The sequence below is a fragment of the Lissotriton vulgaris genome, chromosome 1_1 (genome assembly GCF_964263255.1).
Source record: "Lissotriton vulgaris chromosome 1_1, aLisVul1.2, whole genome shotgun sequence".
NCBI lineage: Eukaryota > Metazoa > Chordata > Amphibia > Caudata > Salamandridae > Lissotriton > Lissotriton vulgaris.
In genome coordinates this window covers 549,264,412-549,286,962 of record NC_141685.1, presented here as the reverse complement: position 1 = coordinate 549,286,962, position 22,551 = coordinate 549,264,412, and the positions used below count along the sequence as shown (strand labels likewise).

The 22,551-nt window shown below is 44.3% G+C and overlaps 1 protein-coding gene across 2 annotated transcripts in view; it reads right to left on the bottom strand.

Annotated features, from left to right (window-relative positions):
• TGFBR3 (transforming growth factor beta receptor 3) overlaps positions 1 to 22,551 on the bottom strand; it is a 341,378-nt gene that overhangs the window by 241,646 nt on the left and 77,181 nt on the right. For both annotated transcript variants that reach the window (XM_086953939.1, XM_086953940.1), the window contains exon 2: positions 1,240 to 1,424. In XM_086953939.1, coding sequence (XP_086810065.1) covers positions 1,240 to 1,424 — 185 coding nt within the window. The remainder of the gene's footprint in view (positions 1 to 1,239; positions 1,425 to 22,551) is intronic.

Genomic DNA, 22,551 nt, shown 5'->3' with positions numbered 1-22,551 from the left:
ATTCAGGCTCATCCCGAAACTTTGAGGGTTCATATAGGAAATCTCCTTCATTAAACAGAATGGAAAGCGCAGATTCATCCAGGCGTGAGCAAAATAATTCCAATTCCAACAAATCAGGACACTGAATTATAGAGGGTCATATCCTGCTTACCACCTAAGCACTATCCCACTACAAGAATATTGATTCAGCCCCCTGTATGCTAGTGTCATTCGGAGATAGCAGAACAATATAGTTACAAAACAACAGTGAAGCATTGTGAATGAATGCATTACTTTGAGCAGGAGGAAGAAATCTTGCGGAGATACATTACTGAGCTCATACCAGAGTCTCTTCAGGGCCGGACTGGCTGTAGCGGGCACCGGGCATTTCCCTGATGGGCCGCCAGTTTTGCGTCCCAGAGGGGTCATTTTTGTTACCGGGGCCGGCAATATCAGCCCCCTTTAACAAAATCGGCCAAAACCGGCCCTAGAAAACAGTTCAACCGCAGCCCCACCAGCTCCCAGGGGGTCCAGCCGAGCAGTTTGCCAGGGCCGGTTTCTGTTCCCTGAGAGTCTCCTTCGATAACAACGTCATTTGGAAATAAACAAAGGTGAATATGTGCAGCACAAATATTAAACAGTGAATGTGACACCATGAGACATCCATGTTGAAAAAGATGGCATTGAGTTATAACCAAGGCCTAGTCAGCATAAGCCAAGAAAAGGCACTTTAACAGACCATATCAAAATATCTTGAAAGGTAATTGCACAATATAAGGATTTACGTGTAAATTCAAGTGAATATTAGTATTCTGCACATCGTTAATTATGAACAAATAATATTAACCTCACCAAAACGTCTACATTATTTTCAGAATATGTTCCTCTTTCCCTGCCTGAGCTAAGAAAACATGTCTCAAATAGCAAAAAAACACGGAGAATTCCTATCGGAGGCAAGTAATTAAATTCTACTCGAGTTCTGGTGCAGGCAGCAGCAGCATCTGCTGTCAGAAAAACATTACCCGCCAGTTACGAGGTAATGAAAAATTAATCAGTGCTGTACTTGAATAATACCCACCCAGCGACACAGGCCAACAAAACTAAAAATTCAATATATGTAGCCGCATCCCCCTCCACCGCCCTGCATGCATGTACTTTATGAGGTGCTCGTGTTCATAAAAAGTGGCTGGGCTGGGCACAGCAAACAGAAGAGGAGGGCTGATGTGTGCAGTGGTGAGTGAGCTGCAAGCTGGGCCTCACCTCCTTCTCGTGATGACAGGCGCCTTCTTCCACACACTTCAGATTCAGAATGTGAACCTCCTGCGGCTGGCCTGTGGTGCCTCGACTTGCACAGCCAGATAAAACAGTGAAGCTCTCCAGCAGGGCCTGGACAGGATGGGTGTCGGTGGCCGGTGAAAGCAGGCATTCCGTCCCTGGTGCAGGCTCTGCAAGATTAAACCACAGATAGATGTGTTTCAAATAGTTTGTGTGCAGCACAGCATCCGGTTTACAACAATGCCATGTGTCTGGTGGTTAGAGGTTAGAATCAATGCGCTTTACATTGTGCACATGAAATATTACAGCATCGTTTCTTGGTCCAGCCAACCAACATCTTTTGGTTACTAGCACATACTTCACATTCCGAACATTCGATGCCAAAGCAAATGACCTACCAAAATATGTTCGTATGAAATGGTACATGAATTAGGAAGCACAATGAAAACATACTGCACTTGCATACATGATCTCTGTGTGCACGCGGGTGTGTCTGCTTTTTCATATTCCTCGATAAATATAGACATTTATACAACAGATTCGACATCAATCTCAAAACTTAACAGCGCACTACTACTACTAGCACAGGGACCTGCCCCCTTTGCTGCCACCCTCCAGTGGTGAGAAAGCAACAGACACAAAGGTGATGGACGGAATGCGGAACAAATCAAACACTCACCCCCAGTCACAGATCTGGGTTTAATCCATTGTTCTTTTGCTCTGCCCCCCCCAGTTTAGACCCATCCATATGCAAATCAGTCTTAACCCTGCTCCAAATGGGAAGAGTCCAGCCTGAACTGCCAAGCCTGGTCCTCCCTGGACCAGTAACAAACATCCTGCGACTGGTTGCGGGATATCACCCCTCATCAGCCAGGCTAGCTTAAATCCAGTGGCACAGTGAGCCCTCCGTTGGTTAACAGAGGGCTCACTGTGCCACTGTGCCGGTTAAATTATATCTGCTACAGTACGCATTTTGTTTTTGCATAAACAAACAACACACCAAGAAAACCTTTGAACAGATAAAATCTTAAACTAGATATTAAATCTTAGAATCCTACCACAGTACTGCACCACAATGTTACTGCGAGTTCCCTTGTAGTACCCAATCACACTGCGCCAAAGCCACATGATCCATTCCAGTGCTTAATTTGTGCCAGTGTTTTTCTGTGCTTGGTACCAGGACTCATGTTTAAACACTGGCACTTGTTTATGAGTACATGAATGAATAAATATAGTGTAAAGCGCAAACTGAGAGGGATCAAGAACAGACATGTCCATAGTTAGTAGGCTTACAAATTCGGTCAGGTAAAGAGCCAGGTCTTTAAGGCTTTACGGAATGAGGAGTGTATTTCCCGGGTGGAAATTGAGGGAGGAAGGGAGTTCCACAGGTTAGCTCCAGTCAACGAAAAGGCTCCCACCGCCATCTGGCTTTCCTAATGCTGAGAACTGTTACCCAGTTCTTGCTGGTAGAGCTCAGCTCCTTGCCGAGGAGATATCTCCGGAACAGTTTTTTGATGCCTTCTGAACCCATATTATACATCCCATCATGGTGCTCTCAGCTTATTGTGAGAGCATAGTACAAGTGTTTAGCAATGCACTATATTAAAAAATTATAAAACTTGCAATTCCAGGCCATGTCAACAGCTTGGGGTGACCTGCAGTAGTCCAAAATCGCACACTTGTTTCAGTGTGGTGGCTAGTAGGTAATGCTGGCACTGCCATTCGGCAGCGCAGTAGCAGGCACTGTGGGTGGCTGCAGTGGAATACCTTGGGCCCTGGAACTACTATTTTTCTAAATTAAGCAGAGTGCCCTTCAGTCTACATCACAATGCCCCTAAATAGTCGCTGTCAATGTCCAAACACTGCCCAGCCTACTCTACCAGCCTCAGCACACTCCTCATCAGAGTCCTTTCATTGTGAAAAATAGTCCATTCAGCGTCCCCAGAGCCTCTTTACAGTGCCCTTTCACACTTCCGCAGAGCCTCATCACACAATGGTACTCAGAGCCAACACCCCAAGTAATCCCACAGTGCTCCCTGGAGCTCCATAGAGGGACATAACATGCTGTACAGAGCCTCACTGATAGTGGCCCGTCGCGTCACACTTCCCCATTGCGGTCCGTTCAAGCCTCATCACAGTCCCACTGGATGACCAATGACAATTATACAATCAAACACTGCAGCTCAGACCCTTTTCACAGTGTCTCATCACAATGCAACACAGAACTTTTTTTATTTTTTCAGTCTCATGTAGCGCGAAGTCGACCTGAAGGCATTGGAGTGCTTTACACGAGCACTAGTTACATAACACAAAGACACATACATTTTTGTAGGCACAGGGAGGTTAAGAGATTTGCCCAGAATCACAGTATATTGAGTCGGCGTCTAGACTCGAACCTGGTTCACCAGTTCCAAAGTCTGCAACCGCAGTTCTGGTTGTTACACTAAATCCTCTCCCCCGCTTAGAGCTCTAAATCACAGAGCCCTTAGGAAGCAACTCATAGGCCACCGCAGAATCACATATAACCACATCATTCTGCCTCTTAGGACCCATGTTTGCTATGACCCATCACAATGTACCAAGAGCCACTCATATTGACAGACAACAGTGCTGAATTATGGCATCCGTTAAAGCCCTCTCAAAGGGTCATCAATGTGCCCGTCACACGTCTTCTCTCCAACAACAAGACCTGTAAAGCACTGTGTGAGTGAATGAGCTTCTCCGACCATGCCTACATGGTCGCATCCAGGAAATACTTACTAGTGGACTGTACTCATGAGTTCATCTTTGACTCCTTAGTAATTAGTCAAAAGTGTCTATGGTGCCACAGCACCATTAGCAGTGGGTCCCCCGCTACAGGGGTATGGAAGCAAATAACGGTGCAGTGAATGCCCTCACTGCGGGTGCTCCTAAGTCCTGACCCTGTTTGGTGATGAGCTGCTGGCGATTCATGGGGCAGCCCCCGGCTCTCTCCCCTCAGCAGTACTGCTGGTTCGTGCCAGTGATCGGAGTTGCTCCTCCTTGACAAACACAAAGTAAGTCACTCTTCCCTCCATAGGGGAGGAGTGTGAGGTGAGGAATCTGATCCTCTGGCTCTTGACTGGAGCTCAGAAAGGGTGCAACATCTCCGGCAGCGTCTTTGTGGTGCTCGGGGAATCAGTCACGGACAGGTCTCAGTGTGTGGGCTTGACCCGCCATTCACAGCAGCAATATTTCTGTCTGGGCAATCACCTGAACTTTTTGCCACAGTGGTACCGGCAGCTCCTACTGGCATATGGGGTGCTGTGATACTCTTCTACTCAGTGCAGCCTCTAATGGTGAGCTCGCGCTCACCATGGCGGCCCATCCTGGTATAGGATTGCCGATAAGGGCCGACACAAGGCTCAATGCTGTTGGCCGAGTAAGTTCAACGGTTGCCCCCTCTGACATATGGGATCACTGCAATGAGGGGGTGTGGGCCTGATGCTTCCCGAATGGCGCTCCTTACACAGCTCCTTACACGGCAGGCCTCTCCTGGCATATGGGGTCACTGGACCATTCCTGCACATGGGCACCAAGCCTTCTCCTCACACCTCACTCAGGTGTCCTCTAGGTAGGGTTCTTCACTGGAACTTGCTCCTTCCAAATCTCCCCTTTTCTGCACAAGGCACACTGGTCTTAGCAAGCAAGTAGGTGCTGGTGCTCCAGGATCTAGGGCAGGTGGTCTTGGTTCCCTGGGTGATATCCCCTCAACCAGTAGGGAGACTAGCCGGCCTTGGTCCCCAGTCTTGGTCACAGGCAGTAGTCTTGCAGAGCTTTCCCTTCTCACACAGCCCCCCTGGCTGCTTGGCAGATGACTCATTTTGGGGTCTCAGCCTTCCCTTCTTATAGTGCTTTTCCAGACACCACTTGTGATTCAGGTTCTGAGTCTTTGACGTTTTATGTTGGTGTTCTTCTTTTTTAAAGTGTACATTTTTCCTTTCCTTGTTTCCTTTTGAAAGGCTGTCTGTCACAGCAGGAAAGACTCAGAAGTTGACAGACCCCCAACAGTTAATGGGAGTGCCCAGAGTTCACACCTAGATGTCAGCCACAGTGATGTGTGCATGAAACGTTTAATCCAGCGCTCCCAGGCCTACTCTTTATGATTCCCTTATCAGCCCATCTCTTTCCTGAGATGTGTCCAGGCCCCTTCCTTGAGATCTATCAATGAACCACAATGCGGTCTATTGGAAGTGTAAAGGGAGTCTCTTCCTTTTCCCTTCAATGAGTGTCCCACCCAGCTCACAGAGATGCAGCAATACACAAACATTTTCTGGGAGATTATACTACTACTCATGTCTTCACCAGGCAGGCCTGAGCTTCCCAAAATGGAATTCAGGGTTCTTCATTTAATATACTATTGCAGGCACACTTGCACTCAGTGTGCATTTGCAGCAAACTGTTATCTCCGTGCATTGTGCCACTACAGATGCACATGCATTCAGCGCACACAATCAGCCTGCTTGCACTGTTCAGTACTGTTGCTTTTCTGTATTGTGTCAGGATGTGCTATTTGCAAACATACACACTGACAGCACACACACTCACTATGTGCTCGCTGCACAACACCACCCTTCATATATTGTACTTCACACAAGCACACATACACCCAGCATAAGCTTTCATGGCGCATGCACGGCACTACATCTCTCAGGCATATACACCCATTACATACACTAACCACACATATACTGCACATATCTGCTCTACATCTGTACTGTAGCCTTCCCAGGCACACATACATCCAGTGCAGTCACTACTCCTGAGCTCCACAGCTCTCCACATCTACTAGATGTAGGTCAAGGGAAAGTTAAGCACACAGAAGTGGAGCTTTTAAAAAGGTGAGTGAGTCTGTAGGCCTCACTCCAATGACACAGGGTAACAAACATTTGCAATGCAATAGAACTCGCATTTATGGGAAGAAAAGAGTGCTCGTGCAACACTCGAAGTAAAGGGGCCAGTAGCCATGGAAGGATACAAATGACAACATGGCCATCATAAGGAGGGACGAACAGCCTATAAATCAATCGGAAGGCAGCATTTAGAAAGGTCAAAGACACAAGTCAATGAAAAAGTGGGCAGGAGAGTGGGCATGGCTTCTCCCCCATACTCTACTACCACAGATCAACCCCAGACCAGATCTTGCGCGCTGGCTCGGGGCTCGATCTAAAAAGGACCTATTCACTACTACTGATAACTACTCAATATGCTGCCACCACTGCGCTCATGCTGCTTAACTCTTGGTGAAGGTGGTAGCCTTCCACTACTATGAGGGTAAAGCTTTGGGCGCACTTCCCGGTCATACAACTCCACAATCCGTGAGGCAGGCCTATGTCATGGCACATACATATGATCTGTCGTTACCTATGACAAAATCACCATTAGAGATCAAGGCAACGTAATATTGAGCACTCAGGGCAGGGGTATATGGCTTTAACCGTGCAGAGGACCTCGCCGTCCCGAAAGACTATGCACTAATCTTAATAGAATTTTTTTTTAAAGAAACAGATAGTACACTGCAGGTTCCAGAAAAAAGTGTTGATCAGGAAAAGGCTATTTATCTGATGGCCCCTTCTATAACACCTCAGGCCACCATGGTCACACCAAAAACTGCGTAACTTGAAATATAATTAGAATTAAAACAGAAAATAGGAGCCATGATGTTACATCGTGATAGTAAATGTGCTCCACCAGCAATTAATCCTTGGAGACACTTTTCACCAAGTCACTATATGAGCTTAATGGGTCCATGAGTGAGCATGACTGAAAGCATTTAAAAAGACTCCACATCCTAGAATGGCGAAACAATGACTGTACTGTCATCCAGTGTGGAGCTGGCAAATTAGAGGAAACTTTATGGAGCCCATTCACAAACTGCATTTTGTAGTATGTTTTGTAGTACTCCAAAATGTACTACAAAACCCTATTTACAAATCTAAGAGAGGAAGTTACACTTCCGCCGTTCCAATATTTTTTTTTATATGGAGAACTCTCTTCACAAATAAGTATATCTTTTAGGAGACAAGGTGTAAGGGAAAAGTGGGTTTAGCTGGAAAATTGGGAATACTTACTACTAAACGAGAGGTGATTAGAGAGAAGTAGGGATTATAGTAGGGTTAGGGTGGGGTTTAGGAGGGATATATTCCCTGAAGTAGAAATCAAGGAAACCTGCAGAAACTTTTCAGTAGCAAGGAGGTCAACATAGGGAAGGGAAGCATGCTCTCCAGAGCCATGTAGAGGACTTCCCCTCCCAAAACCACCTGAAACATTTGTTGTAACGTGATAACAGCATTTTGCTTGATCACATGTGCACCACAGGTGCACCATCGCCTAAAAAGGAGTGCATTTCAGTGCCACGGCTGGTGTGCCTGGGCCGATGAGCCTCTTCTTTCTTCTTATATTTCTGAAAATGTTGCCAATTGTTTTTGCACAGTGCACGTGTCTGCAAAAATAAAATAACCAGTGTATACTTGTCAAGTCAATGCCTATTACTTGTGCAAGTGCTTGTTTTTGGTGTGATATCTCTATCACAACACTTTTTAACCTTGTACTTTGTAATTATGAGTGATGATTTGTATTTATTCCAAGTGAACGAAAAGCTCTTGTGGAAAAAAACTTTCTCATTCTTTCTTTCTCCATTCTAGCTCCTCAGCATTCACTTCCTCACATTAAGTTGAAGCGAATCCCAATTGACCAATGTGGTTAACCTCAACCCACCTCCACTTACCTATTCTGTGATTTTGGTTGTTTTATTTAGCACCAAGCATGTTGCATTGGGGCACCTTCATACCTCCAAGTCCACAATCAAGATATTCCTCATATCAAACAGAGGTAAGGCACAGTTTATTGCTATGCATGAATCTAATTAACACCAATGAAAGCCTTTCTTTACAAAGTGGTTTGACTAACCACCATAGGAGGAAAGTTTGAACACATTTCCTATTCGTTGGATGCTTCTCTCTGCCAGTATCCACGTCATTGTTTGTTGTGTAATCTAAAACGCACGACACTTGAGCAAACTTGACTACCTTACCTCTAAACCTAAGGTTTTTGGTACTGCACTCCCTACTAGAAGCACATCCCTGGAAATCCAAAAGGCTCACAAAGAACATACATGCCACCATGCTCTCTCTGCTTAGCTGCAAATCTAAAAGACTCACAAAAACACACATGCCAAGAGGCTTTCCCTGCCTACAGGCCAAGCCTCTCACGACCTCCCTTTGAACTTTAGACTTGCTCCTTCAGTGGTACAATTTAGGAAAGACCTTGAAAACCCACCTCTTCACAATCTTCTTACCATCCTAAACTGCATCCCTGGCCTCCCAGAACTTATCCAATGGTGAGTATGTTTCTTCTTATTTGTCAAGGTTAGTTGTCAAAAGTTTGCATTGTAAATATAAATAAGGGTATCTTCACCTCACGTTTTGGCTCAGTATCGCGATGCTGTGTACAGCCTTCTGCTGCACCCAAGAGCAAGGTCTGCGCTTTATAAATATCCCAATAAAATTTGTAAAAATCAACAATATTTCATGTTTGTGGATGTGTCTATGTAAGGTAAATTGTAATATTAATATGATTTAGGTATCACAAATAGTAAATCAATTTCCCCTCAGGACAGGGAAAGCGGTGATATCCTTGAGTGGAAGTAGTTACCAGTGAGGGTATATAGTAGTGAATTAGTAAACTGTGCATGGTGGTTATAGGAAGCTGGAGTCCACTACTGTGAGGGGTATAGCCCCTAGTCTATCTTTCATAGATCAGTGCCTTTGAAAGTAAAACTATAAATACAGACTTACAAATCCAATCCAAATTAAACTGATTTAAAAGTAAATTTATTGCTCTTACTGAAAGAGTATTGAAATTCTAAACCTCTACAGAAATGCATTACCAAGATCGCTAAGTACAAGTAGAACAGATTCTAGCATCCAAAATGAACACCTGTGAAAATAAATGTGCATTGAAATCGAAAATGATATTAGAAAGACACAGATAAAGCAGGAACTGAAATGAACAACATTCTATGCTGCTTGAAATTTGTTCTTAGACTGGATATTAAAAACAGGAAACATCAATGTTTGGGTTCAATAACTAAAAGACCCATTAGTTTTCCACATGCAGACCACAGTCAGATTATATGAATCTCACAGCTGGCAAACATTTTGCAGCAATTTTGTACTCCGATTCCACAGTGTGTCGGATAACTAACGAATATACTGTGTAGTGTTTTGTAACGACAAACTCTGAAAAGTTATTACACTAACTAGTTGCATTTATGTCTCTCACATGTCAGCAAGACTTCTGTTTAGGAATTTTAAAATAAGAATCATAAAACTATTTAAGAAAAAAGATGCAAAGTTGTTTCAGTTTTCAGATTGCCAAGCCCCGCCCAACAAAAGACATATGGCGTGATCCAAAGCCAAACCGCTAACTGGTTTTGTATCATATGACTGCTGCTCGACTCTTGGGACTGCAAGTCTGTAAAAAAACACACACATGGAACATGTGGAGGGCAGACCCACAGCTTTAGCTACGCAGGAATTTATGGATGCTGATCTCCTGCGTTTTAACAAAAATGTGGCTCTTATTCAGGAAATATCCTCATTTGTTAATCAAGAATCGTACAGGTATGGCAGGGAAAGAGACCTACATTTAATTACACTTAGGTCAAAAGTATATATAAATAAACAATCCTCCACCTCATCATTATGGATGGGCAACACATTTCAACCAAAGTGACAGATCGACATTAACTCAAAAAGATTAAGCTTCAGGTGGCATTTAACCTAATTCTAATTCTGTTTGGTACACCTAGGCAGGGCATGATGGGTAAGTGAGAGTAGACAGTCTATAAATATTTCAGTATCTTATGAAAAGGCACAATAAGCTGACTGTGGAAATAACATCGGCAAACAAAGAAACAAAACAGACATATGGCTAAAGCGACATAGATTGGACAGAGGAAAATATACAAGGGATAACTCAGGAACAGCTGCAGGGAGCTGCACTTGGTGGGTACCTATGGTACCCCAATACATTGCCATACACAAGGTGGCAGGCACCGCGCGGTGCCTGTCACGTTGTGGATGGCAATGCAAACCATGCACTTTTAACATTGCGGACGGAGCTGCACCCAGCAGCACCGTCCACAATGTTAAAGGCCAGAATGCGCCCGCCAGTGTAGCGGGCGCATCCTAATTGGCATTGTGGCACCTCTGGCAGTCGGTCCCATTTTCTGTTACAGTGGTGGGCGGACATAGTCCGCCCGCCATCGTAATGGGGCCCAAAGTGTCTATATGAATAAGTTAACTAGGCCGGTATGAGCTCCACTGGGAAAGGTTTTTTCCTGATTTAGGAATAACCCTATGGATGCTTCAATCACAGATGATTTGAGGGTGCCTCAATCAGCAAGTGAGTTCAATAGTCTACTTAAGATTGGTGCTAGGGTCTGGCAGAAGGGGATTTGTTCGATTTCAATTTGCCAGTGGCAGAGATACCCTCATCTAGCGAAATGGGCCGTTCAAGAGCCTCAACCTGCTGCTGAGTTAATTTAGTTACATGAGCTTGATCAAGGTAAGGTCCAATGTTTATGTTAGCATGATCTTGTACAATATAGAGTGTTTGATTGTAGTCATGTATACAAGGGATAACTCAGGAACAGGGGGGAGAAGAATGAAAACAAACAGCAGATGCAAGGGTAATAAACAACTGCTTAAACTAGGACCTTCTACTAAAGTAGGTGCAGTGGCATAAGGCAAAATGATGAGAGCCCTACCAAAGACCTCTAAAAGTCACTTAGGTCCTCCACTCCGACTTGGTTGAAGATGTAGTTCATGAACTATGTCAAGGCCATCTGGTGGATGGGGGATTCACAGGCTCAGAATAGTTGATATGGGTGGAAGGCAGTTTTAGCTGCTCCAGAACGTCACTGTTTAATGAATACCAACTGATGGAAGATATCATTACAATAGAAAAATCAAACTATCAAGACAAACAAGTAGCGGGAGAGCAGCAGCCCTGTCTCATGAAGACATGCATACACAAACACACATACTATTGAAGCAATATGAGGGATTGGGTGGGTGAGGCCAGCCTTGTCCCGGAGAGGTGGAAGGTATGTGAGCAGAAAATGTGAGATGAATGAGCTGACAAAAGGCAGAATGTGGAGGAGTTGTAGGAAAGAAGAAAATATGGTTTCTTTCACCAGTCCAGAGTTTCCCTTTTTTGTGGAGTGGATTGATATGCAGAGGGTGTGTGTGTAAGCCTGGACTTATTCACATGTAGCTCCGTAAATGTAAATGTAAATGTTTTTGTACTTATATAGCGCACAGCTACCCGCAGTGGGGTTTCCGGCGCTTGTACGAATAACCCAAGGGAACCCTTCCTGGCTTTCCCTGTGAAGTGTCCACTCCTGGGCACCCCCATGGTGCAGACCAGGCATCCTTCGCGTTGTGGGGCCGTTGTGAGACTAAGCAAGCTATTGCCCAGAGTTGCAGCGTGGGACCCATGATCAGAATAGGCACTGAGGCGAGAATATCTGATCAGGGGAATTAATGAGCCCGAGACCCGCCGGGCAGGAATCGAACCCTGGTCCCTGGCCAGAGCTCTGCAGCGACGTCTGCCTGCTCTAACCATTCAGCCACACTTCTCCACAAGTTGGGCACATTTATTATGCTATAAACTAAATTGTTATCGAAACAGTTTTAGCGTACCATCTCGAAATACACATATTTTGATTAAAATAGTTTCTCATTACACTCTTCTCACTATGTTCAGATTTAGAGCTCCTTGAGTATGTTTTAAATTTAAAAGCCTGTGAACACTGTCAACTCTTACTCTGGCTGTTGGAGTGCTGTGTCCACAGTGGAGCCATCAGCGGAATCTATTCCCAAATCTAAAGCATTTGAGAGTCTCCAATAAGTATGGTCAATGCACTCTATCAAGTGCTTTCTCACCGTCAATGGTAAACAATAAGGCATTTTTTGCTGACCTATTCACATTATTGATAATATGGAGAATCTTTTTTGTATTATCTGTGCATTGTCTCTCAGGAATAAATCCCGCCTGGTCCAGATCAACCAAGGCAAGCATGTATGAGCTTAGCCTAGTTGCAAGGATACCAGTAAAGATCTTAGGGCCCCATTATAATGGCAGCCGGATAGCCACCACCCGGCCCGCGGTGGCGATCTGCCAGCCATCTGTACCTGATTTACCCCCGTCATATTAGTATGGCGGGGGGGTACCGCAGCGGACAGAAAGACCGTGCACCGCTTTTCCGCCGGCAGGCAATCGTTACGATTGCCTGCCGTGCGGATCTGGGGCATAATATGCTGGTGGTGCTGAGCAAGCACTGCCATCCATATTATGATGTGCAAATCTAAAGGCATTTATATGGCGGCGATGCCACTATGGAAAGGCTGGCAGAAATTGCTTTGGGGGTCCGGTACGGGCCCCCAGGGGGGTGGGGGAGCTGCACTTGGTGGGTACCTATGGTACCCCAATACATTGCCATACACAAGGTGGCAGGCACCGCGCGGTGCCTGTCACGTTGTGCATGGCAATGCAAACCATGCACTTTTAACATTGCGGACGGAGCTGCACCCAGCAGCACCGTCCACAATGTTAAAGGCCAGAATGCGCCCGCCAGTGTAGCGGGCGCATCCTAATTGGCATTGTGGCACCTCTGGCAGTCGGTCCCATTTTCTGTTACAGTGGTGGGCGGACATAGTCCGCCCGCCATCGTAATGGGGCCCAAAGTGTCTATATGAATAAGTTAACTAGGTCGGTATGAGCTCCACTGGGAAAGGTTTTTTCCTGATTTAGGAATAACCCTATGGATGCTTCAATCACAGATGATTTGAGGGTGCCTCAATCAGCAAGTGAGTTCAATAGTCTACTTAAGATTGGTGCTAGGGTCTGGCAGAAGGGGATTTGTTCGATTTCAATTTGCCAGTGGCAGAGATACCCTCATCTAGCGAAATGGGCCGTTCAAGAGCCTCAACCTGCTGCTGAGTTAATTTAGTTACATGAGCTTGATCAAGGTAAGGTCCAATGTTTATGTTAGCATGATCTTGTACAATATAGAGTGTTTGATTGTAGTCATGAAATTCCGCAGCTATTTGATCACTTACGAAGGCCTCTTCTCCCCGCTGATTATTGACGTATATTCCTCTCTTTTTAGTCATTTTCGTTCGAAGACTATGAACCAACTTTGACTGCCTCCAAGGTAGAACATGGGTTTGAGTTGGAGCAAAACATATTCATCTCTATTTAGATCAATTTTTTTTGTAATTGAGCACCTGCAGCATTTAAAGCATGATATACTCCCGGGGCTCCAGTTCTTTTGAGTAATACCTTCAGTTATTTTCCATTTTTCCCTAATTCATCTCTTTTTTTGTCTTTTTTATCTTTATTCTCTTTGGCTGATATATGAATTAGACACCACCCCATGCGAAGACAGATTTTAAATCTTCCCAAATAGTGCATGTAGGGACCACCCCTTTTTAGATATATATTGGGTGTTTTGGGTATCATTCTTTATGATGCGATCTCTAAGCCTCCAGGGGCCAGGTTGTTAGCTAATGCATATGAAGTGTAGAATAACAGATTCTGGCCATGGTAAAAAATGACATGGCTTCTATTTCCACATCTTCAACCTTCTCTAGCAGGGATATCGTACGAAGGAAGTGGTCTATATGTGTGTATGTTTTATGTGAGGCCAACTAACAGGTTAAGTCTGGTTGTAGGGGCTGTTTCTTCCTCAATATCCAATAGCCCAGCCTCTTTAGGCCATGTTTTCTCTTTTAAGGCTCCAGACTATCTTTCTCACTGTCCATAACAAGGTTGAGATCTCCTCCATTCAAAACCGCTCTATCAGGTGTAAGTAGGACATAAATAATTGCTTATTTCAGGAATTAATATTGGCCTGAATTCGGTGCATAGATATTAACCCGTGTGAATGATTCAGTCCCAAACCTTTTCCAGAAAGCTGGCACTTTGCCTCTCAACTCTGCCACCTTCTTCCCCAATTCCACATCACCCATGGAATTGATATGAGAAGAGTATGCCTAACACCTCCTTTTTGGCTGGTTCAGATGGTAGATATTGCATAGAAACTAGCGTGATTTTAGTCTGTGTCAGTTCTTGGAGAGGAGGTGGGCCTCTTGAACAAGACAAATATAGCATAATTCTGAGCACTGATCGCACCTTTAGTTGTTGCATCAGGTTGTACACAACTGGAGTCAGGTAGAGGATTAGCAACCATGTCCTACATGGTCGCCGTCTTAGCACACATAAATACCCCGTATTATCTCTTTTTAAAGAGTTTAGGACACGCATGGGCCCAGAGCCAGAGTTACCATTTCTCTTTCATGTTAAATATGCACAATCTGCTCTTTTTCTACTACCAACAGGCTCCCAACTAGCATCAAAAACCTCCAACGGATATATTTAGCCACCATCAAACAAACCTTCCTCCTTACAAGGCTACTCATATTGTATTTCTCAATTAATTCGATATCAAATTCCCATTTCCTCTACAACTATCATTCAATAGTGGCATCTATTGCTTAGGAGACCACTGTGTCCCACTTACAGCCAATAGTCTTTGCACCTAAGGCTCAAGTGCTATCTGCAGCTTCACTCTCGTTTCCACTCTTTTAACACTCTTTCTGTCTCTTTCTCGTGGAAACCCTGGTCTTCACATTAACCTCAAACAAAGCAGCTCTGGCAGGCAGAAGTAGAAGAGCAAAAATGCTATGTCGGTCAGGCAGTGAATCAGCTATGTAAGGTCAAAAGAAGTAAAGACTTTACAAGACAAATTGCAAATTCTATTTTCCAGATATTAGCCTGATGATTACCTCCAGGCCAAAAGGAGAGGTTTCATCCTAATAATTCAGCTATACAAGACAGGGACTGTTTTTCTGTTAAATTACCATGACACCAAAACATACATCTTCTGGGAACCAGTCTCTTTCTACTGAACAACAAGAGAATGAGTGGCAACCCTGTATTTTTAGAAAGCTTATATAAACAAAAAAATAACAATGGTTGAGTCAGACTCGCTGTTATTATATACATAGATTTCAAATGTAGGATTTAAATACTGTAGTACTTAGTATAAGAAATCACTGCATGTGGATTGTACAGTGAATCGATTTGAACAAACTCACAGTCACTATGTGGTATTGAAGTCAATAACAGAGTTTATATGAAATACTGAGATACAGAGACATGTTCTTCAAAGTTACATAGACATAACTATCAGCCAAAAGAGAAGGTGCTCCCAAACAATAGTGACCATAGGTACCCACCAAGTGGAGCTGCACCGGGGGGGTACCTATGGTACCCCAATACATTGCCACGTTGTGCATGGCAATGCAAACCATGCACTTTTAACACTGCGGACGGAGCTGCACCCAGCAGCACCGTCTGCAATGTTAAAGGCCAGAATGCGCCCGCCAGTGTAGCGGGCGCATCCTAATTGGCCTTTTGGCCCCTCTGGCAGTCGGTCCCATTTTCAGTTACAGTGGTGGGCGGACATAGTCCGCCCGCCATCGTAATGGGGCCCAAAATGTCTATATGAATAAGTTACATAGGTCTGTATGAGCTCCAGTGGGAAAGGCTTTTGCGCAGTGCACATGGTGAAAATGAAAATGCACAAGAACTACTGTTTACAAATAATGGCTGCCACACTTGAATCAGAAAAAATATTATAATGGGCAGACAGTTCAATTTTAATAGTCCAATATATGAAAATAGTTGATGTTTCGACACCAATATATATGAGCGTTTAAAATGGGGTCTTCGTAAGATTAAAGTGGATGAACCCTTAGGCAGAAACAGAGAGACGAGTGGTTACCAACCGTTACTATAACAAGAGCTACTTATGTTCAATAAAAAACGCCCGGAGCTACTAATATTATTAGTTTTGTAATCTTGACCATAGTAGGCAAGAGTACATTAGTGAACTTCCTTCACCGACAGTGATCAACTGAGTGCATGCATCATGCTTGGATGTCAGCAGTAACATGAAAGGCTTCATCAAGTTGGACTGCCTGTACATGGAAAATACATAAAGGCTAGTGCTGCAATGCCCCTGGCGCCAAGGTAATAATATTAATAATATTTATTACCAGTGGTGCACAATTTGTCCCTCAAAAATCAGCTTTAAAGTATTTTTGAAATTCAACAATTTTTCTCTATACATTACCCTATGAGTTCAGATAATACATCCCTTTTCATCTCGAATACATGCTTTTCAATTTTGGTTTACATATATTATTTTAACCAAACAAAGGCTTCTTAGTTAGTAGGCTGGGCTGCACACAGGAGAGATACTTGACAGCTATCAGTAACTCATAAGCTACTCGTAAGAGAAGCCTGAGAAAGACAGTCTATAAGAAATGTATCAAAGAATAGTTTACATATTTTCTAGTTGCATGTAAGAGCACAAATACTGTGTGGAGAGGACTACTTTATGGACAAATGGTGGGGGGGTGAATTGTGTTGCAGGTAATCTATCTTTTTGCTTTCACAGGCTAGAGCCTTCATCAGGATAATCAACTGCCATAGATGAGGCTAAAACTGAGGGTGACTCTTGGTAACAAATATTATGTCGCCCCTTGTTCATCAGATCACCCAACATCTGCCCGCTCAGGGCACTAAGCGAAGAGGTTGGTTAAAGCCAACCTGTACAGGAGTGAGCACAGAATTTGAATTAGTTTGCATCATGGGTACATATTTTATGTGTGTGAGGGCTCCCTATATGAATTCCAGCCATGTACCAAAATATATAAATGTGTGCCATAACCTGGTGTATCATGGTCCAGGATAAATTTTCTCATAAATCACTCTCCAAGAGATCAGTGCCATGCTCTGGTCTTTAATAAAACTAAATCTCACGGATATGAGGGAGGGCGCATTGAACATACCATCTCTACGGTTACTGGGGAATACATAAATGAACTTGAAAAGAACTGTACTCTTCCAAAGCTATATGGATAGGCAGGTAACAAGTAACTGACTCTTACACTTAGGAACTCTCACTCACGTCTGACACTGAAATACATCCGAACCATGATTTTTCTTTCCTGAAATCCAACTTGAGAACTGGACATCTCTACCCAACTAGGGAGGCCTTCTTAGGGGACTCTTATTACCTCACCCTAAGTGCAAGAACAGTGAGACAAATAAAAGCAGATGCCTGGACCTTGTGAAAATGGTAGCACCCGCCTAGACTGTTGAGATCAAGTGACACATTACTGTTAAGTATCCCACGTATCGAGAGAGCCCGCTTGGGCGGCAGGTCCTTTTCCTATGTGGCTCCTTTATATTGGAATAAGCTGCCACACTATACTAGGACTTGTACGGATCATTTTCGCTTCAGGAAATTACTGAAGACAGTTTTGTTCTGAGCTGGTTGCATTATGCTGCTTGGCAGCCTGGTCGTGCCGAGATACCCCTCGGGGTGATTCGAGCGAGTTATAAATGGCATTAACATTATGAGAGACCAGCAATACTTTATTCCCTAAGGCCATACTAATAACTATTCAAGCCCAAACTCCCTGGCAGACCTATGTGTGTATATCCACTTTGGTCTTTGGGGAATCTAAGCAAGACACTCCCGTGGACTTAGAACAAGGACCCATTTACGTTCCTCCTACTCAGTGGGCTTGACACACTGAAGATTAAATCAAGTAACCATTTTAATGCCTCTTCGGAACCTTGTGCTGACTTGTGCAGTCCTTGAGTCTATGAGGGCCCTGCCCTTCATGTTTGAGGGGGACGGTCCCAGACAGGGGCCCTCAAACATGACCCCATCTACGCCTGCTTCCCCTGCCATATTTGCGATTGATAAACATGGTTCATTTAGATTTATGCTACCCCAAAAGTCAGCTAACTTCAAGCTCCTAGCAGACTTCTTGGCATGAGCAGAAGCGGCTTAAACTGTAGACAGGGTAAACAACAAATAACATTTGGGAATGTCTTGTATCGCCTTTCTTTTCCTCTGAGATACCCTATGACTCGTTTCAGATTTGAACCTTCTGCACTTTAAATAGGAACGGAAGTGCCATGGCAACAAAGAATGGACGGGGACCAAACAAGAGCAGGAAGCAGCTAGGATAGTTTACATTACAGCTCTATATCGAGTTCAGAAACAAGGAGCCCTTGCCAAACTCAAAAGGAAACCTTGTCCAACAAACAGAGCTGGAAACGTCTTAGTAAACTTGTCTATGTGAAGGACTATTATTAATAGCGCCAAAGATAACTAGCGAACATATTTTTCGGATAACTCAAGGCCCAGACCGTGTCTTGGGAGACTAATGGAATTTTATAGAAAACAATCAGAAAACAAACAAAAGTTATAAACAGTATATAAACAGCAACATGTAACATTCACCTAAAACAAACCTCACAACTCTATAAAACTGACCTACCATCCCTACTGACTACAGCCTACCCAGTGGCGGCCCGTACAGGTAAGCATGGTGCGGCGGGAGCGGAAGTGACAAACGTCAGACTAGGGAAAATAAAATAAATAAATAAAACTACTAACCTTGCGCTCACCACATTGCTGAGTCAGCCCAGCCCAGCCCACCCCACCACACTTACCTGCACGGGCCGCCACTGGACTACCCACTCTACTTACAACACTTCACATCAGAGTGCACCAGACTTCAGCCTGCAATGGAAGCTTTGGCAAGTCATATCCCAGACTACCGAAAGGTGGTGTGACGCCATACTCACAGCATATTATGCGACAAACAAGATTCATCAAACACTAAAAATGCGTAACTTTGCCCTACGCGTGTGTAACTTAGTAGGGGATTATAAGGAGACAAAAGTCTGAGTTACGCATGGAGCTGTGTGCTCCATGACTGCGGTCTTGTGCAAAGAATTTGACACCCAGTCGAAGGCACTCCTACAGAATGGTAAGAAAGTCATCAGGGAAGTCATTTAATAAACAATGTTTTTTGTATACAAAAAGGGAATTGACTTAAGTTGTATTTCAACATTTCTCTAACCTAGAATCTAGGTATGTGGACAAACCACACAAGGCTGGGTTTGGAAAATCAGGAATATGCCAGGAACATTGCTTTCAAGTGTATACTTCTCATACCGCCCCTTCACATTTTGGGAACAGAGAGGTCAACAAATCTGATCAACGAATAGGCTTACATCACACATAAGGTCAAGTCAAATGTACCTTTATTACAGCCAACATGGCCCAAAAAGTGCAAGATATATATCACAATATTTCAACATTTTCGGCTAGTTAAAAAAGCATTAAAATGGCAGAAACCATGAAATATGTACAATTTAAAATTGGGATAAAAGAAGTGTAGTTAAAAAAGTGGAAATAATAACAAAGTTGTATCTACCTCCCCCACTCTTTACATAGCAGCATGAAGTTTAACCCCTTCGATGCTGATGACGAGCTCAGCTCGTCATCAGCCACGGAGGGCGTGTGCGGATGACGAGCTAAGCTCGTCATCTTACGCTGCTTTTAGAAAAAAAGCAGCGTAGGGGAAAAATAACCGCCGCAGCGATGCGGTTAATAACAAAGTGCCTGGTGCAGTATTCAAAAAATTATTAGCATTTAATTGCCACCCTTTTTGAGTTAATATTTATTTATTTATTTATTTATTTATTTTTTTCGTCCACCCAGAACCAAATAGCAGAGTGAAGTGACAATGGCTAGTTCTTAGCTGCCAAGACAATCGGAGATTTAAGAACTATCCTTCTTGTACACCACATTGAAAAGAGAAACCCCGCCACAGAATAGACAATTGGGATGCTGGGGTAACATTTCAGTATCCTGAAAGTTTCAACACAGGTCCCCCTGCCTAAACTTCTGCATATCTGGGCTAGCCATCTCCTTCTCATTTTGCTATACCCCGGGCATGCAAAGAAGAGATGGAGCTCGGATTCCCCAGGATGGTCCCAAGCGGGGCACCTGTACTCATTTTGCGGGTTCCATTTGGTGGTCAAACAGCGCAGGGGTAGAACTCCAAATCTAAACTGTAGATAGAGTTTTATGGCTGCCGGAGGTTTAATTACATCAAGAGCACTTTCAAAGACTGGGCTGCCCTTAATTTTAATTTGAAAACCTTTATTGAACATTTCCAATCAAATACAGACAAGGGCCTACAACCCCCAGGGCTGGCCGCTAATCATAGGATCTCAATGCACAAAGCGTATCGGTAGCAAAAGTAATTCGATTTAAACGCAGGATAGGAGGTTTTCATTTTTTAAATAATAAGTAGAAGAGTCGGGTATCGCACAGTGTCTCGGATCACAGAAGAGGGCGAGCAAAGAAACAACGTGTCCGAAAGAGACTCGCTATCCACTGAGTCAACGGAGTTGAGACATGAGTCATCAGGATAACCTAGCACATATTGTTCGTCGACTCCATCAGTACTGACCGCCCCAGAGCACCAAAACCCCGAACAATCAAGGTACAGGTATAGAGACCAGGATGCAAGAACTTATAAGTGGTTTTTAGTTGTTTTTTGGAAACTTGTGAACAAGCTGCCTCCGGATTAGACCAACATTCCCCCATACCCATATCCACTAATAGATGTTTAATGTGGGTGAACCAAGGGGATATACTTATTTCTGTGACTCATCATGTGAATGTGCAACAGGGTTAGAGCAATAAACAACATTCCATGAAATGTCATAGAGGTGGAAAGAAAGGAAAATGCCATGCTAATGCCACATAGCAGTATTTATCTCTTTGTGGTTTTACTGGGAGCCTAGAGGGCCCCTTGCGTGTCAGAGCGCTAGACAGTAATAGGAAACATACAAAAAGCATGCGAGACCTGTCCATATAAGATGTGTGCTTCTCACAGAGAATGGATCTCACGATCCCACTGCTGTAATGATGTTTTTCTGACATGCAAATGCTGCCCTCGGCTAGATGAGCATTTAGGCGAAACCAGCATTGCACTGCTCAGTTGTGCTGGCATCCCAAAATCCTACAAGCTAAAGGTTTCCTGAAATCCATGCCGGCTGGGATGCAGGAATCTGTTTCCCCCATGGCCTGCCGGGCTCCAGTGAGGCCCGCACAGGAATGAATGTATATCACAGCGTGGCATTTCCTCCTGCGGCACATCCTGCTCCCAGCATGTAAACAGTTTGGGAAGGAGGCCAGGGGCGAACGGACAAAGCAATACAGTTTCAAAACTTTCCATTAGGAGTCCGTTTTAGAGAGTAAAACGAACAATCATCACACTTACTGTTGCAGTTTTAAAGATAGCAAAACATCCCATACATTAGCACACCCATACTAGAACTGTTGAGGGTGGGCGGGGCAGCCAATCAGATCCTATAGCCTGAAGACAATTGCGACAGGCGCTGGACTGCAGCAGAATCTGGTTTCAAATTCTAGCCATTTTCAAGTAAAACCGGCCCCTGGACTCAAGAGGCGCGCAACACCCATTGAACTCAAAGGGCTTCAACTCCACCCCCACCCCCCACCCCCACCCCTCCAACCCCCATCCGCCGTGTGTGGCAACCCGGGATGAGACAGCTTCCCAGGCACACACACAGCTGCACCCGAGCACTTCACAGGTCTTTAAAAGGCCATTTGCATGTTAATGAGGCCTTGCTGTTGTTTCACCATTCTAAGAGCCCCTGCAGCTCCACTCTGCATGTTGCTTAAAGATTCAGGCCCCCCACCTCGAAATTTTTTCTTAGCCCCCCCCTCCACGAAATTTGGATATAATTGCGCCTCTGGGACTCAACGAGTACAACAATCCAGTGAGTTATTCAGGGTAGCCACCAGGGCCGGACTGGCTACCGGGTGTTTTGGAATGCTGCTGAGCTGGGGGGTAATTTCGTTGATGGGGACCTGCGTGTGAACAACGAAATTCGTTTTGCTTTGTTTATTTCAAAGCACACGCAGGTCTCCATCAACAAAATCAGCCCCCAGCTCGGCAGCATTCCAAAACGCCCGGTAGTCAGTCTGGCCCTGGTAGCCACAAAGTATGTAAATAATATTTACTGAAATTCAATATGTCAGTAGTTCTCATGAATATTCATTGCGGTTATCCAGAAAAACTGACTGGATTCTACTGTTTTATAGGGTCATAAGGCAGGGGTGCTTGCTCTCCACTCTGTTTTTTGCTTTATACACAGAGCCCGAAGCTCAACGGGTAAGAGGAGATCTAGCCATTGGGGGAATCCCTTTTGGAGGCGATCGGATTCTTTACGTCTTCCAAGCCCTGTCACTCACACCACCAAAGTTCACCTTACAGACCACACAACTAGAAATCA